The 15,637-nt window shown below is 33.1% G+C and overlaps 2 protein-coding genes and 1 long non-coding RNA gene across 4 annotated transcripts; 2 read left to right on the top strand and 1 right to left on the bottom strand.

The window, feature by feature from the left end:
- Nucleotides 1-286: 286 nt before the first annotated feature.
- LOC145725682 (prostaglandin E synthase-like) lies at nucleotides 287-2,411 on the top strand. The gene is made up of 3 exons (XM_081974522.1): nucleotides 287-700; nucleotides 818-897; nucleotides 1,838-2,411. The coding sequence occupies exons 1-3, from the start codon at nucleotides 548-550 to the stop codon at nucleotides 2,100-2,102; spliced, it is 498 nt and encodes a 165-aa protein (XP_081830648.1). The 5' UTR covers nucleotides 287-547; the 3' UTR covers nucleotides 2,103-2,411.
- A 1,984-nt stretch (nucleotides 2,412-4,395) lies between these two features.
- On the bottom strand, nucleotides 4,396-15,626 carry Cbs (Cystathionine beta-synthase). Of its 2 annotated transcripts, none has more exons than XM_081974519.1 (12): nucleotides 15,412-15,626; nucleotides 15,138-15,347; nucleotides 12,708-12,814; nucleotides 12,487-12,654; nucleotides 12,252-12,433; nucleotides 12,112-12,198; nucleotides 11,886-12,051; nucleotides 11,710-11,829; nucleotides 8,228-8,405; nucleotides 5,408-5,545; nucleotides 5,157-5,344; nucleotides 4,396-5,103 (listed from the first exon to the last, which is right to left on the bottom strand). In XM_081974519.1, exons 2-12 carry the CDS (start codon nucleotides 15,323-15,325, stop codon nucleotides 5,018-5,020), a joined length of 1,608 nt encoding a protein of 535 aa, XP_081830645.1. In that variant the 5' UTR covers nucleotides 15,326-15,347; nucleotides 15,412-15,626; the 3' UTR covers nucleotides 4,396-5,017. The 2 variants fall into 2 exon arrangements, with proteins under 2 accessions (XP_081830645.1, XP_081830644.1); XM_081974518.1 differs by having other exon boundaries at nucleotides 15,138-15,333.
- Nucleotides 5,540-6,521, top strand: LOC145725684 (uncharacterized). The gene is made up of 2 exons (XR_014177366.1): nucleotides 5,540-5,927; nucleotides 6,111-6,521. It is a non-coding gene; the product is annotated as an uncharacterized LOC145725684 (long non-coding RNA).
- Nucleotides 15,627-15,637: the final 11 nt, after the last annotated feature.

Genomic DNA, 15,637 nt, shown 5'->3' with positions numbered 1-15,637 from the left:
AGGAAATTATTTATTAACAGTTTTAACCAGGACAATTTAAGTAGAGCCATTATATCGATTACTTTTATGTTGACGAGCAGATAGATATCGCAGGTTTGTATTGATTGAGTTTTGAAATGCAGTGGTTTGAAAAATTGTGCATAAAATTCAATTTGTTTAATGAATTACCCACTGAAACATTTACAATGTTAAGACCATCAAAAACAAATTACAGGAATTTCGGGTCATTAAGCGTTCCAGTAATTTTTCGCTCACTACTTGAATCGACCTTTACGTACTTTACATAAAGCTTCGCCCAAAAGGTACTACAAGCGCATAATGATAGTGAAAGCATTGAAAACAAGACTGGTTTCATAAGCGCTTGAGCAATACACCGTACGATAAGCTGAACGAATTTAATGTCTACGGAAATTACCGGAAACCTCAGATGGTCAGGTCACCAACCAATCCAACCAGGTGTTGCTTTTTATATTCTCTCCGACTTTGGCGCGTAATTGTCGTACATTCGGTTGTTTTGGTGTTGTAATTGTACAATTTTGTGGAAATTATGACGAGAAATCACTCAATAGACGCAGGGGAAATGGCTGTGTTGTCAATGGACAATCCACAATTTGCCACTTATTTAATAGTGAGTTCTTTGGTGATACTGAAAATGTGCGGGTTGACTTTGCTTACTATTTTTCACCGACATAAGAACCAGGTAAGAACGAGTTTTGCATTAAATATATCATGCAATTCATCCTGTATGATAATAAGATTTGATGTGAATTAGCAGGCAAGTTGATACTATAAACTATAAAATATTAATGATGTTTAGGTGATGATAAGTGAAGAAGACGCCAAAATGCGTCCTGGAATTACTGTGGGCAATCATCCAGATGTGGACAGGGTTAGAAGGTATATCCATATTATACAGAGTGTACCATTTTTGATACCTTAGTAGGGCATAACTCCTTTTGCACCAATTTGACACTAAAGAGTGTCCGGATTTAGTGTGTTTTGACAGGAAAGATGGGATAAAACTAGTATACAGGTGTAGAGCACAATTTTTGAAAAAAGATTAATGGTAAAAACCATTTGAATTTCGTTCATCTTGAAAACTCTTTACAACTTATTTGTTTATTAAAATATCCAAGTTTTTTGCTATTGCTCTCCGTTTTCTCAATAATTCACATAATTTTCTTATTTTAAATGGAACTCATAATCTCGAATATTAAAAAAAAATATATATATATATATATATATAAATAATCTTTATTTTCAACAGAAAAAAGGCTATCGACCACTTGGTCTTTCTGCCTAAAAAAAATATATTTTTTACACATTTACTACGATGTAACACAGTGTCTACAGTTATTCCTACGAATAACTGAAATATGGAGCTAACTTGCCATAAGTAAAATCGTGAAAAAAAGCGCTTAAGTCTAAGTTATTTTCCTCAAAAAAGCATAAAAATCTGTAAAAACACACAAAACTCTTTTAGAGATGCAATTTTTTTTACTTTTTTTGAGTTCAACTTCTAGACATTTTTTGAAGCTTTTAAACTGCTTTTTAGACTGTTTTGAAAACTTTCAAAATTCTTTTGAACTACTTGAGTATTTTTTTGGACAGTTTAAAGAACATGTTGAATATTCTGGAATGCTTTAGAGACATTTGGAAATTCTTAGACTGTTCTAGAATTTTTTGGAAGTTTTTAGACTGTTTTGATATCATTTGGGAGCATCTAGAAGTAGCACTTATCACTAAAACTCACTTAAAAATAATGAGCCAGTCACTCTGGTCAAAAATAGGACACTCTGATATACTTTACATAAATTTCACATAATTTTTTTTCCAGAGCTGTTCAGAACGATCTGGAAAACATTCCGGCTTTCCTTTTCATGGCTTTCGCTTACCTTTTCGTAGGAGTACCAGATTGGGCGGTGCATTTCCTATTTTACCTTTTCTTACTAGCTAGAACGATGCATTCGATAGTGTATGCGGTTTATGTTATTCCCCAACCCGCTAGGGCTATTTGTTTTCTACTAGGATTTGCAGTGATCGGCTATTTAAGTTTTCACGTTCTAATTTATGCGTTTGTTGTGGGATATTTAGGAAAGTAGGTAATTAAGTATCCGATGGTTTTTGTTGTTAATGACACGAGTGAAGGTCCGTACAATTAGTGTTGATAAAAATGTAGCGATAGCACGTCACACCAATTATGAATCTACGGAGACACATTAATTGATTATTACTTCAAGAAAGTGAGAAATTTTATAAACTACCATGACCAACAAAAAAATTGTTATTTTTCTCTTATCGACAGATTCTGTAGTTAAGATTAGAGAATGTTGTATCACCCTAAGTAAAAGATATTGATCAAGTGGTTTATAATTTCTGAAATTATCCAATTAAACTACGTTTTTCGCATATGTTGTGTGTGTATAGTAAATTATTCAACCAGCATTTAATAGTAGTTTTTGAACTATGAGTTCATAATGAAATATGGGTGATTTGATTGGTCAACCGACAGCACCAGATTCTCAATTTGGAATGCACAAGATGTGGAATTAATCAATTGGAATCATATTATATTTGAACCTAGAGAATAATATATTACATACTCAGGTGGAAAGTGTTTGATTTCTGTCGAGAGATTAGGTACTTTGTCTTTTATTTGTAACTTTATCTCGAAACAGAAATTAAACTTTCTACCGTGGTTTGTATACTATTTTATTTTCAGCCATTTATCAAAATCTCATCGAACTTTTAATAAATCATTTAGTTGAAATATTGATTGCTAATAGTCTCTAACAATAAGGTATTATAGGTGTACGAGTAGTTGATGACTTCAACCATTAAACGACTGGTGATTTGTTCACAATCTTGACAACGTCATTATTGTGCTATTGTGTCTTTAATATTTTGAGCTAAAATGTTTCTTGAAGTGCTTTTAATATGGAGATTTCTGAAGACGCAGATGTTATTCATCATCACCTGCGAGCTGTTGCAGAGGTCGCGGAAGAAAGTCTCTTAACTGTAAAAAGCAAGCCCAGATCGTACATTCAACCGGGTGGAAAGTAAAAGCAGGTCATTTTCTTCTTTCCACTTGGTTTACACGTAAGAAATAATGTTGTAACACAGAAGCTGTACAACAAACACATTACATATTAATCAATTAATAATTCACTGCAGTCGATTGACGTGTTTTTAGAATGATCGATTTCAGTGGGTGTATTTCATTCGAATAATAATCGCAGTGTGAGCTGAAAAGTTTTCGTGTTCTAATTTTACAATATTTGTTGCAATTGTGCTTATATAAATAATAAATATCCATCAATTATTTTCTAATAGGTTTTTTCTTTTGCAAAGTAATAAATCAAATAAATTAACTTATCATTAGTACAAAAACTAAGTTCATAGAGCAAAGTATACTAGAGAACTATTTGTAATGTAATTATTTTTTTAAATGTGATAGTTACCAAAGTCAAATGGAACTATTAGCTGAATGTTTAGATACATAATTAAACAGGTAGCTTTAGCAATAATGGTCAGGTCTGCCACACAGATTGATTTTAATTTTCCACAAAGAAAACACAATTAAGCGAATTTACCAACTAATGTTTGAATGTTAAAAAATGCTATCCTTAATGGTAGTTTACTAACATTAAACCACGTAATTTTGCCTTATTTGCAAGCATATTATCGTTAAAAATTTTGCAAAGATGTAATTTTTTATCAGATTCAGTTTAACGTAAATTAATCTTCTAATAAATACCGTAAAAATGGTGAGGTTTTGTTTTTTATTTATCAATCCCAATCCTCTGACCGGTTTCGAGGTATTACGGCTCATCAGAGAGGCTATAGGGCTTGATAACGAAAGAACAAAACCTTTATTCCAGTATAGTTTCCATTCCAGCTAGACTTGATAGCTGTTGTGCCACATCTGGTGACATCTATAGTTATTTACCTAACAAGTGCGGAAAGTGATAATTTCCCGCACGAGACTGCAGTTGAAGGGCGGGAAAGACGCTTTCCGCATGTGTTAGCAAGACCATAACTTAGAAGGTTTGAACCTTTTAACCTTTTTGAGAGGTGATTATTTCCTCGTAAAATGAATCTATTTACAGAATAATAGAACTACAGAACAAGAAACTATCATGCCTTTTAAAAGGTCTAATTGATAGTCGTTGCTAAATATGTGTAACAAATACTCTCATTGTTGGTTTTATACAACAATAAGTCACCTCAAGTCAACTACAAATCACCTCAAAAAGAGTGTTGTCAAAAGCCTCCACGTCAAGGAAAGCTCCCAGAGCCTCCTGTTTGTGGAAGAGAGCACTTTCAATCCTGCGAACAAGATGATGCAGGGCCAAACTTTTGTGGTATTATTGATAATAATAATAATAATAATAATAATAGTAAAAGGACTTTATTCATATACCATTACATAATATAACATGTACTTAACCCGACAAAAGGACATTATGACCATGAAAAACAGGTTTCTATAGAGCGGCGTCAAATAGTTACACGCCGCTCAAAAATAGAATCGGAAAAACGACACTTCGGCGTCAATTTTAAGCTAAGTTAATGTTTGAATGTGACAGATTCGGTGCAAAATAACACAGTCTAATCTAAACTTATCTAAGCTGTCGCTTTAAACTCAACTTAGCCAATGCTGAAAAAACGGACATTATACCTTTACAGAAGTATTTGTTCATAAACTGCTTTTTTTATTAAAATTAAAGACTATGTATTAAAACGCCACTTGATACTACAATGTATTAATATCGACAAATCTCCCGGAAAACTCCCAACTATGTATTAAATCTTACATTTAAAAAAAAATAATACTATCATTAAGGGTACAAACCTAGTAGAGCGACGAGCAAAGCAGAGAGTAAAATCGACAAAAATTAACATGCAGTTTGTGTCAACCAATTTAATACTGCATGTTTGTTTCGTCGACCCTATGTTTGTACCCTAATAAAAGCTAATTATAAAAAGTGATTGCTTAAATAAGCAAAAATAATGCTCAAATGGGATTTCCTGAAATATACTGGAGCACATCCGCAGGGGTGGCAATTCCCACTGGTTTCTCTATCAACGAATCTGCAGAACCTAAATAACAATGTTAACAATAATGTTTAATTCAATTAAAAAAGTGAACTAACCGTCTTTCTTTAATATTATCACATAAGACTCCTTTTCCAGCAAGGTGGCTAGTAGTCCTAATTTAGCGTCGCTGTACAGCTTAGAGTAGACGCGAGCGATTAAATTCTCAATCGTACCGCTGTTTTTTACCGACTTGGATATTAGGGCTGATAATATTTTTTGTAGAGATACCACGCCAATGATGGCACTTAAATTAAAAAAATAATGTCATCGTCTTGGACAGATTTCCATTTGGTTTGGTTAAACTTACCCGTTGTTACTATCAACTACTGGAATTTGATTCACGCCTAGTTTTTTCATTAAAAGCACAGTTTTTTCACATGTGTGGGAAGGATTGACGGTTTGGAGTGTCGGTAACTCTATGTCAGTGACTTTCTTATCCCACCACCTAAAAAGCAAAAATTAAATAGTAAAGGGGAAAATAAATCAGCGTCACAATGTCACAAAAATAGTATACTGTTCTCGCGGTCTGAGTTTACCCGTGCGTCACCCCCCTGTGATTTAGAAGTAGACATGCATTATTGACTTCATCCTTGTCTATTGTTCACTTTCAGAAAGGGTAAATATCTAAGTGAATGTCTTCCAAAAAAAACATTTACTGATTAGCGCTTCTATTTCAGTCATTGTCAGTTTGACAACCATCGAAATTTATTTGATTTGTTTACAATTCTTTTCCGTTTCTTTGTGTTGTTAATCATTTATAAAGTTTTCTATTTACCACACCACCACAGTTCTTTTAAGAGCTATTGTTTCTACGCTTTTAACATTCTGTAAGTACTTTCATAATATTATTATTAATATTTTTATTTTTTTTATGTCGGCTGTCATGATCTAACTAAAATTGGCACAATTACTAACCTGTTTTGAAAAAAAAGTAGGACTGCCTATTATGATTTTTATTTAGCCATTTGGTTTTTCCTAAATTCGGAATTACTATTACAGTATTTTTTTAGAAAATGCCTGGAAAAATTCTCTACAGACAAGCCCAGCAGTTAATTCTTAACCTTTGTGAATATTTTGAATTGGAAAAAACTAATGTGAGGACCTTTAGAAGCTTTATCATCTGTTCAGGAAGAAAATAAGAAATTTTAAGACCTTACATATTCTTACTGATGTATTTTTTTTTATTCTAGAAGGTTGTAGCTGCTTTGAAAATTTCCCGCAAAACTGTTTATTCGATTCGGGAAAAGCAAGCAAGTAATCTTATGATTTCCTCACCTAGAAAACCTAAATCGAGACGTTATCGACGGGTCAAGACCACTGATTTATCTGAAAGCATTAAAATGGATGTTCGAAATACATTATATGATATGTACAACGATAGTATGTTAATAATAGTAAAATATATCTACTTTTGTAAGAAACATCTATTAACATTTCATTGTTTTCAGAGACTGAGATTTTTAGGTTGCATTATAGATTTTTCATAAAAATGTCTTCAAACATATTAATAATAAAGTCATAGAAAAAATAAAATAAGCGTCTAAAATGTTTTCCAGCGGGTTTAAAATAAAATTAGTGGATTGCAACCTGAAAATGAGATATGAGATACTACAGCATCACTCAGAATGCCTTATTAAATTTTTAATTTGTTGTATTTATTTTAGAGAAACATATAACTATCCAGAACCTAAATCAAGAGCTTAAATTAAATTACAATTGGTGATACATCTCTGCGAATTTTGGTAAATAAATTAGGTTTCAAATTTAGACGGAATTCTATGATCCAAACGGAGACTTCTCATAAATAAAAAATGTTATTTCGGTCAAGATATTCTTGATTTGCTTTGGTATAAGGTTGTTTTAGTGCAAATTTGCAGCCAAAGATCTCTACTTTCTGACTGACAATACACGCAAAATTTTAAACGTGACGAAGCTTTAGACACGCCCTTTTCTATAATATGAACACAACAGGTTTGTTGACAAAAAGTTGATTTGATTCATATGATTATAAATGACGTAGCCTTTGTGACGCACGGGTAAACTCACTCCGCGAGAACAGTAGCTAGCCTGCTAACACTTCTTTTGCACTTCTCGCCCGCCAAGCTATTAATTTGTATATCTATCCCTTTGTGCTCTGTCTTGCAATATGGACAGCCCATCTCTATTTTAGCTGTGCTACTCTTTCGCTAACATCTGTTAATTGCGTTATTCTTCTGATTTCCTCAGGTGGGACTTTATTTTGTAATCGAATCCCTAGCATAGCCCTTTCCATTGCTCGTTGTGTGACTTGAATTTACTTTATTAATTGCTTTGCATGTTAGCCGGATTGCTTCGAGGCCATAAGTGAGGACTGGTAAAACGATGGATTGCCGGGAAAAACTGGATATGAGGACTGCTATGAACAGGCGGAAATGGAAAAGGTCTACTTTCAGGAGTGGATGAGAACAGGCTGATAAGAATACCTCGATCTTTAACCGTTTTGATTTTATTTGTGTTTCTAGGCTCAATGTTATTATTATTGGTAGGTTGAGATGCTTTGCTTGCGTAGACTATCGTTTCCAATGATATTTTTGAACTAGTATTTGTTATACACTAACGTCTGCTGTCAACAATTGATTTATACAGAATGATTCATAAATAAGATTCTGTTCAAACCTGTTGCAAACATTTAGAAGTATATATTCTACATTCATATGTAATCCGGTGACAAAGATCTTCAATTGACTCTTGTTTTGTACTATAAATTTTACTTTTCAAATGTCCCCAAAGAAAATGGTCCAATAGATTTAAGTCCGGGGACCTGATTTGCCTACCAATCTACTGACCAGGAAAGTTAGTGTTCAAAAACTGTCTTAGAAAAGCAGTGTAGTGAGGTTGTGCTCCATCTTGTTGGAAGTGAAGAGTGTTTCCGTTACGTAGTTAATGGATCTACTGCATTTTCCAACATGTCCTAGTACAACTCACCTGTTAGGTTTCCAGGGATAAAGAAAGGTCCTACAATATTATTTCCTAATATATGCCTACGCAAACGTTTAACTTTTAAGGACGTTGAGAATAGACCTCGCTAAATAAACAAGGGTTCGAGTCGCTACAAAAACGGCAAGCTTTCTAGAGCACACGGACTCACCAATGATTTTTGGTGTTTTCGCACGGCATCAATCCTCGAGCTTCCATCCACTCGTCGGATATGAATTTGGTGATGTAGTTCCTTATGCTGTCGGGCAGAATTACCACCACGTTTTGGCCTTCTTTCAAATTTTTTGCCGCTCTTAAGGCTGCCACCATATTTGCACCACTGCTCGTCCCTAAATCCCACATTATGATATAGTACATGGTTTGTTAGTAGAGCCAAAACGATGCAGAGAGTAAACCATTTACTAAGATGTTTCTGTCCTACTTTAGGGTTTGATTAAACATTTAAAAATTAACTTTTTTGTTCAAACGGACGTGAAGTACTCACTCACAATTGACAGCTAATCAAAAAATAGGTTGACTTGCATTATGTCATTTTTCTGAAAAACGTTTCCTAAGGAAGATACAGTCCTCCAAATTTCAATTTAAAAAATCGTTTTATAGTTTTATATTTATATATCGTTTTAAGACTTGTGAAAATCCAAATTTGTACTGAATAGTCTAAAAACTTTTTTACTACTAGGAATGGTCTTATGATTTGCTTTCTCAGACTGCCATCCTGGTTGAGTGTCTGAAACTGGCATTCAAGAACTAAAAAAAGTCCGGAAATCAAGACAAAGATTGTATTGTGCATGAAACTCATTTTTTACTACTAAAAATAGTATAAAAGTTGACTTTTACTAGGACTAAAGAGAGTCCAAAAGTATATTTTCAAGACTTTAATTGGTGTACAACTGAATTTTCTGGACTGGACAACAAGTCTAAAAGTAAATTAAATTTTCGAACTATTTTATTTCTAAAAATTAGTTCTTTTGGTACCAAATTTTTTTACTTTTATTACTGAAGGACTTGACTTTTGGAAATAGTCTTAAACTTGATTTTTCAGTCTTAAAAAGCATTAAAAATAGTCTGAATTTCTTAGAGATGCTATAATTTATTGCACCTATGAGTGTAGAAGTCAATTTAATAGTGAAGAAGCTTGAAATAACATTTTCAAGATTATGGTCAGTGGACAAACTGGCTTTTAGGCCTGATAAGTCAAAAACTTTGTAAAGATAGTCTTGAAACTCGATTTGAGGCACTGAAAACAGCCTTAAAACACTAAAAACAGTCTAGTTTATTAAGAAATACCCGAATTTTTAGCACTGAGGTGTCTAGAAGTCGATTTAATAGTGACAAAGCTTGAAATGCTATTTTAAGTCTATGAAGAATGTAAAAATTCTTTTTTAAGTTTGCTATGTCAATAACTTGGTGAAGATAGTCTTGAAACTCGATTTTCCAAGCTGAAAGCAGTTTTGAAGCACTAAAAATAGTCCAGAATTCGAAGAAAATGAAAAGCAAAGTAAAAAGCACGAAAAGTTCGTTTTCAAGACAATTTTCATGAATCTAATGTTAATGTCCTGCATCTAAGACTATTTTCAAGACTAAAATATTGAAATTTGTCTTCAAATTATGAAAACTTACTTCAAATGCAAATTTTAAGCTTCTGATGTCACTTTTCATTAGTTCAGTCACATTTTAGGGTTCAAGTCAATTTTTAAGGTTTAAATGTATGAATTTGTAGTAACAAATTCTTGAAAAAGTAGTTTTTATGTCTACAAGTCAATTTTTAGTATTAAAGTCTCGATTTGCATGAAAACTGGTTATAAACACAACTTTTAAGCTTCTGAAATTTTTATATTTTTTAATTCAATTTTCAAAACTAAAGTCTTTTAGTTTGTCTGGAAACTATGAAAATGAAAACTGGCTACAATAATATTTTTAAAACTTCGTAAGTGACATTTCCGTTTCCAAGATAATTTTTAAGTTGGGTTGGGTTAGTTTTGGGTCTTTGACCGTAATAACGTGTAATAAAGTGCTTGTTCCAAATTTGATCAATATTTCTCCAACGGTCTGACAGTTATGACAAAAAAAACTATTTTTTAAATAGAAATTTGAAGGACTGTATTTTCCTTAGGAAGCACTTTGCAGGAAAATGACATAATGAATGTCAACTTATTTTTTAATTGGCTATGGATTGGTGAATTATTGACATTTAAAACTGGACCACCCTGTATAGCAAACTAGGGTTATTTTTTAAAGTTTAATCTGTATATGCTTTTATCTACTCCTAGCATGGTAATCATTCATTACATAGCTCATTTTGAGTTACGTAATGAGCGATTTTACCGCACTAGTGCGATAATAATCGATTTTATCGCACTAGTGCGATAAAACAACTTTAAATGAAAATTTCTGCTGTAATTGTTTATTGAATTTAAACATAACTTTGATAAAACCATGAACAGACCTATTTTAAATAATAACTATATTTTACTTTTTATAAATATTAAAAGTGAAATGAATTCCTGAATTAGAAAGTTCTTGGATCGAATTTACACAAAAAAAAAAGGCTGGATGAACTATAGGTTGCTGCCAAGGTTTCAAAGTACATGAGTAACACTTTTTCTTGAAAGGGACTCTTTATGTTCTTGGTCTCGCACCAGGTGACAAAACGTTGATACATTTTTTCATATTTCTCCTTTGACTTGGCATGCAACAAGCCAGATACCACGTTTGCGGCAGCTTCTTCAATATCTGACGGAAGTTCTTCAGACATGTTCATAACGAAATGCACTTTTAAAAATTTGTGACTGACACTGTTAAATTGTCGTTTAAGTGATATGTGGAAACAAATGGCCACCATAGCAACAACACCAAAACAGTACAGCGTAGATGACAAGATTTAAGGGTAACAAATAACTAGCCGTAGCAAGCATATACGAGACGTTCCTAAATAGTTCACATTGCACAAAATATGAATTTTTTTCTTACTTTACGCTGCTTCTGATGGTCGTAGATAAAATGTTGTACATCACCCGTGGGGTATGGCAAATTAACGTACTCGTGTGATCACCACAACTCGGTCTACGACCTCGTCGTGGCAACACTCCCACTCGTGACTATAAAAATGCTCATACCCCACTAGTAATGTAAATAACTATTACACCTCCACTTTTTATAAAGTCAAAGTTATACAAGGTCTGTACAAAATTCTATTACATATTCCTGACATCAAAATAAGCTGAATTAAAGTAATTTACGTTAGTCCGAAATTGCTCCGTTTTCGAGATACAGCGTGATAAAGTTAACAAATAAAAATCTATTTATTTAAATTTATTTAATTTGTAGCATATTACTTTTAAATCTGGTAGCCAGAAGATTTTAGAGATGCGAAACCCGAATTTGAACAAATTTTAGGTGACAGTGTAACGTAAACGTAACTCGACAACGGTTTACTAGCAGGAGTAACTTTTTGCTTTAAAATGTTTAAAACATCAGTTTCTTAAAAAATAAATAAGAAAATTACACCGAGAAAAAAGTAAAACCATCAGAAGTACACTGTAAAGCGCCACGGCTTATTTTGATGTCAGGATTTTGTACAGACCTTTTAGAGACACCCTGTATAAATTAGCTATTACATCATATAGCACTTACCACATAGCAACCCTTCTTCTTTGATAAGTCTTCTTGCCAAAATTAGAGAATCTTCGTCACGAGTTTTCTCCCACTGGTCTACGACCGATCTATCCAAAATCGTAGGAATAAAATCGTAACCTAAAAAACGGATATTCTGGTCATACATTCATTCTCTGAGCATAACTATCAAGTACCAAGGCCTTCCACTTCATAAAACGTCACGTCAGTCTTGTTAAGGCTTTCGGGCAGAGCTAATATGGATCCTTCAGGGTCAGCTCCCACTATTGTCGTTTGCGGGGAAATTTCCTTAAATTTGCGACCAATTCCTGTGATAGTACCGCCTGTTCCAGCCCCTACAACCTTTAAAAATTAAACAGTACTTACTAAAATTACAATAGTATTCCAGAATGACAAGCTTACAATCATATCAATTTTTCCATCAAACTGGTCAAAAATCTCTTCAGCTGTAGTATCGTAATGAGCCAAAGGATTCCCAGGGTTGGAATACTGTAACGCATTTCCTTATTAACTGTACTTAAGCTCTAACAATCAAATTCTACCTGATCCAAAATCACTGAATTTGGTATTTCCTTGTGAAGTTTATGGGTGATCCCAAACATACCCTCGTCAGCAAAAGAGTCGAGATTCACTGGTGTCCTCACAATTTCAGCTCCCAAAGCTTTTAATGTGGACACTTTTTCATTGGACATTTTTTCCGACATTACGATAATGCAGCGATAACCTGTTTATTATTTACGAACAATCAGTTTGTATACTTCAATCCGGAATGTAAACCTTTAACTGCCGCAGCTAGCGCCAAACCAATCCCAGTGTTTCCTGATGATGGCTCTATGATGGTGTAGCCGGGTTTCAGAATACCCTGCTTTTCCGCGTCTTCGATCATTCTGAAGCCGATTCGATCCTTGACCGAGCCCCCCGGATTGAAATATTCGCATTTTACGTCTGTAATTTATACCAAAGCTAACAGATTGTTTTGTTTTTTTGGTGGAACTCACATATGTTAGCTTTGATCCCGTAACTTTGAGGAATTTTGTTCAGTTTAACGATTGGGGTGTTTCCAATGGTTTTAAGAATGTCCGGATGTATTTTTGTTTTACGTTGCCTGTGAAATAATGTAATTTACAGTGATAAGTATGTAATTCGTACTAAGTTGTGTTTATAAATGTTTTCGACATGCCTAAACGAAATCTATAATTAGATTATAGATATATTATTTACTTATATTTTCTTATACATATAGCCAATAATGATAATACATATACAGGGTTAATAACGTTATTCGACACGGAAGATTGTAATGAACTTGAATGTAAGATGTATAGAAGAATATAGAAGTTTCTTGTTGCAACAGAGTAGTTTCAAGATGTTTTTGAGTCTGTTGTATTGATATCAGAAAAAAGATATTTTGAAAACTACGGCAAGTGAGGCAGGTAATAATAAATTATTAGAAATTCATGTTTACCATTCAATTTTTATGTTTATGCTCGTGTTTATGTTACTTAAACTTTTGATAGAACTAAATTATGTGTTCTTAACTTTTGGGGTAACTTTTGCTTGTGTAAATCAGGCTTTTTCATTCGCTCCTCCTAGTTTTTAAATATTGTATTATTGACTTTAAAACATGTTTGATTTTGGGATGAATACAGGCCTATTTGTAAAGGCGTAGTATATAGGCGTGAGTGTGTGACGCGGGGGGCTCCTGCCCTTGAAACACGTATAGGCCTCCTATATGGGACCGTCACGTCCCGCCAATAAGGGAGCTACAGCAGCAAAGTGTCCTTTATAAAAGTCACCAGGTTGCTGGGGCATAAGTCCCTTATGACCATGGCTAGATTAAATCGTCTGTCCTTGGTACCTAGTTTCCATTGTCCTGATGTGTAAACCACCCTTAACTTAAACTTGGCTTAAAATATGATAGTGCAAAGGGGGGTTTGTCATATTTCCTCTGCTCGTTCATGCATTTAAACTAACTTAAACATTGCTATTATAAGCCAATGTAACAAGGTCTAATGAGTCTATTAAAAAAAGTGGACGTTTTAGGGCTTTATGGGCATTTTGTCTATTACTAGAAAGGCATAACTGCAAAATAGTCTGAATGGTGTTACAAAAATTGTGTCGGCCAGTGTAATTTAATTATTATGAATATATCGAAAACGGTTGATCTTAGGGTACCAACTAAGTATACCTTTTCTGTTCAGAAAATATTGGATAACAGATATACTCTACTTATGTTTCTTATTGCACTACTCAGATGTTAGTTGTCATTTCACTTTACCATAAATAAAAAGTTAGAGCTATTTTAAAGCAAATCATTTTTTGTAGATGGTGGGCTCTATAAGCTGGCTTAAAACTGAGTAGATAATCTACCAGAAACCTTCATATACCTAATTTTAGCAAAAAACTCCAAATAGATCGGGAGTTACTTGAAAAATTATAAAAAAATAACTTTGACCTCCTGTATTTCTGTTTCTGTTAACTTTTCCTCTAAGGTAAGTTGTGCTAAATCGTATTATTTTGACGCCATAAATATGCCATTAATTTGTTTACCATTACTTATGGGACACCCTGTATATATTTAGTTATAGAATGCTATGAACAATTAGGTTACATGTTGCTCAGCAAGAATTTATAATGTGTGAGCAAAATTGTTTGTACCATGTGTGTTTTTTATTAGTCAGCAAATTAGATATTTCTTGTGATTTATTATTATTTGCACACAATTTTATATTTGGCTGTTAATGATAATTATCCAAAAATAACTAAAAAGCCCATCTTTTCTATGTTATTTGAGGTGGTCAATGCAAATACTGTTCATACTGGCTATAGTATAACATAAATTAATAAGTATATACTTAACTGGACACATCTCACTGTCCAGCACAAATCTAATTATAATTCACAATCTTCAGTAATTTAATAAAATGAATTATTCATAAAACAGATAATAGTTCTTTACTGTAATTATTATATGGGTGACCCTGCATTACCACTTACAAGAGTAACAAAACACTATGATGTAATAATATTTTGTAATTCAAATGCCTTATCCTGAAACATGACAAGCAAAATTTGTTTTCAGAGTGATTTTGGTGTTACTCAAGTGGTTTGGCAATAGAAAGATAATATACACAAATATTTAACAGCCCATTGAAGTTATAAAATGTGGCAAAAATATAATATACTGGGTTTCAGGTTGAAATGAAGCTTAAATGTAAGATTTCAAATTTCACATCATAAAGAATAGTTTTGTTTAAAAAAGATTTCAAGATAGGTGCAAGGCCAGTTCAAGTTATACATATACAAACAAAAATCTACATTATTTAAAAATATGTGACTATACATAAAATATGATTATTACTTAATTTAACACAATATGATACTATGATTTCATTCAGGAATATTTTAATTATTGCAATAATCCTTACCATTCATCTGTAGTATGAGGATTTACTTGTTCTTTGTCCTTAATTCTATTCCATGTGCACTTCGACTTATGACTTGGCGGTGCTATAACATCATTTAGTGGGGAATGGTAAATGGGCAAAACATCCAATTTTCTCTTTTTAGGGCACTGAGCACCGTTGGTTTCCACACTACTTTGTAGCGAACTCATTTTAGAAACTAGGCAGAGAAAACTAGGATAGTTATTTTTAGTTGTCTTGGTATGTGGCTTGAAAGTATGAGAAAGCCTAAACTTACCTTAAAGACCTCAATTTAAAAAGCAAATAATAAATGAAATGAACAGCGATTTACCAAGTTTTGTGAGCGGAACTAAAACAGACTAACTAGTCTTAGCACTAAAGAGAATTGAGACTGAGACAGCTTGTTAAGTTTAATTAAATTCAAGTTTTCTTTACAAAATCTCAACACAAATCACTGCACCACACTTTAAAATTGGTGAAAAAAGGTTACGAATGACACTGTT

Source organism: Ips typographus, linkage group LG2, assembly GCF_016097725.1.
Source record: "Ips typographus isolate SLU linkage group LG2, UJ_Ityp_2.0, whole genome shotgun sequence".
Taxonomy (NCBI): Eukaryota; Metazoa; Arthropoda; class Insecta; order Coleoptera; family Curculionidae; genus Ips; species Ips typographus.
This window is presented reverse-complemented; position numbering and strand designations above follow the sequence as displayed.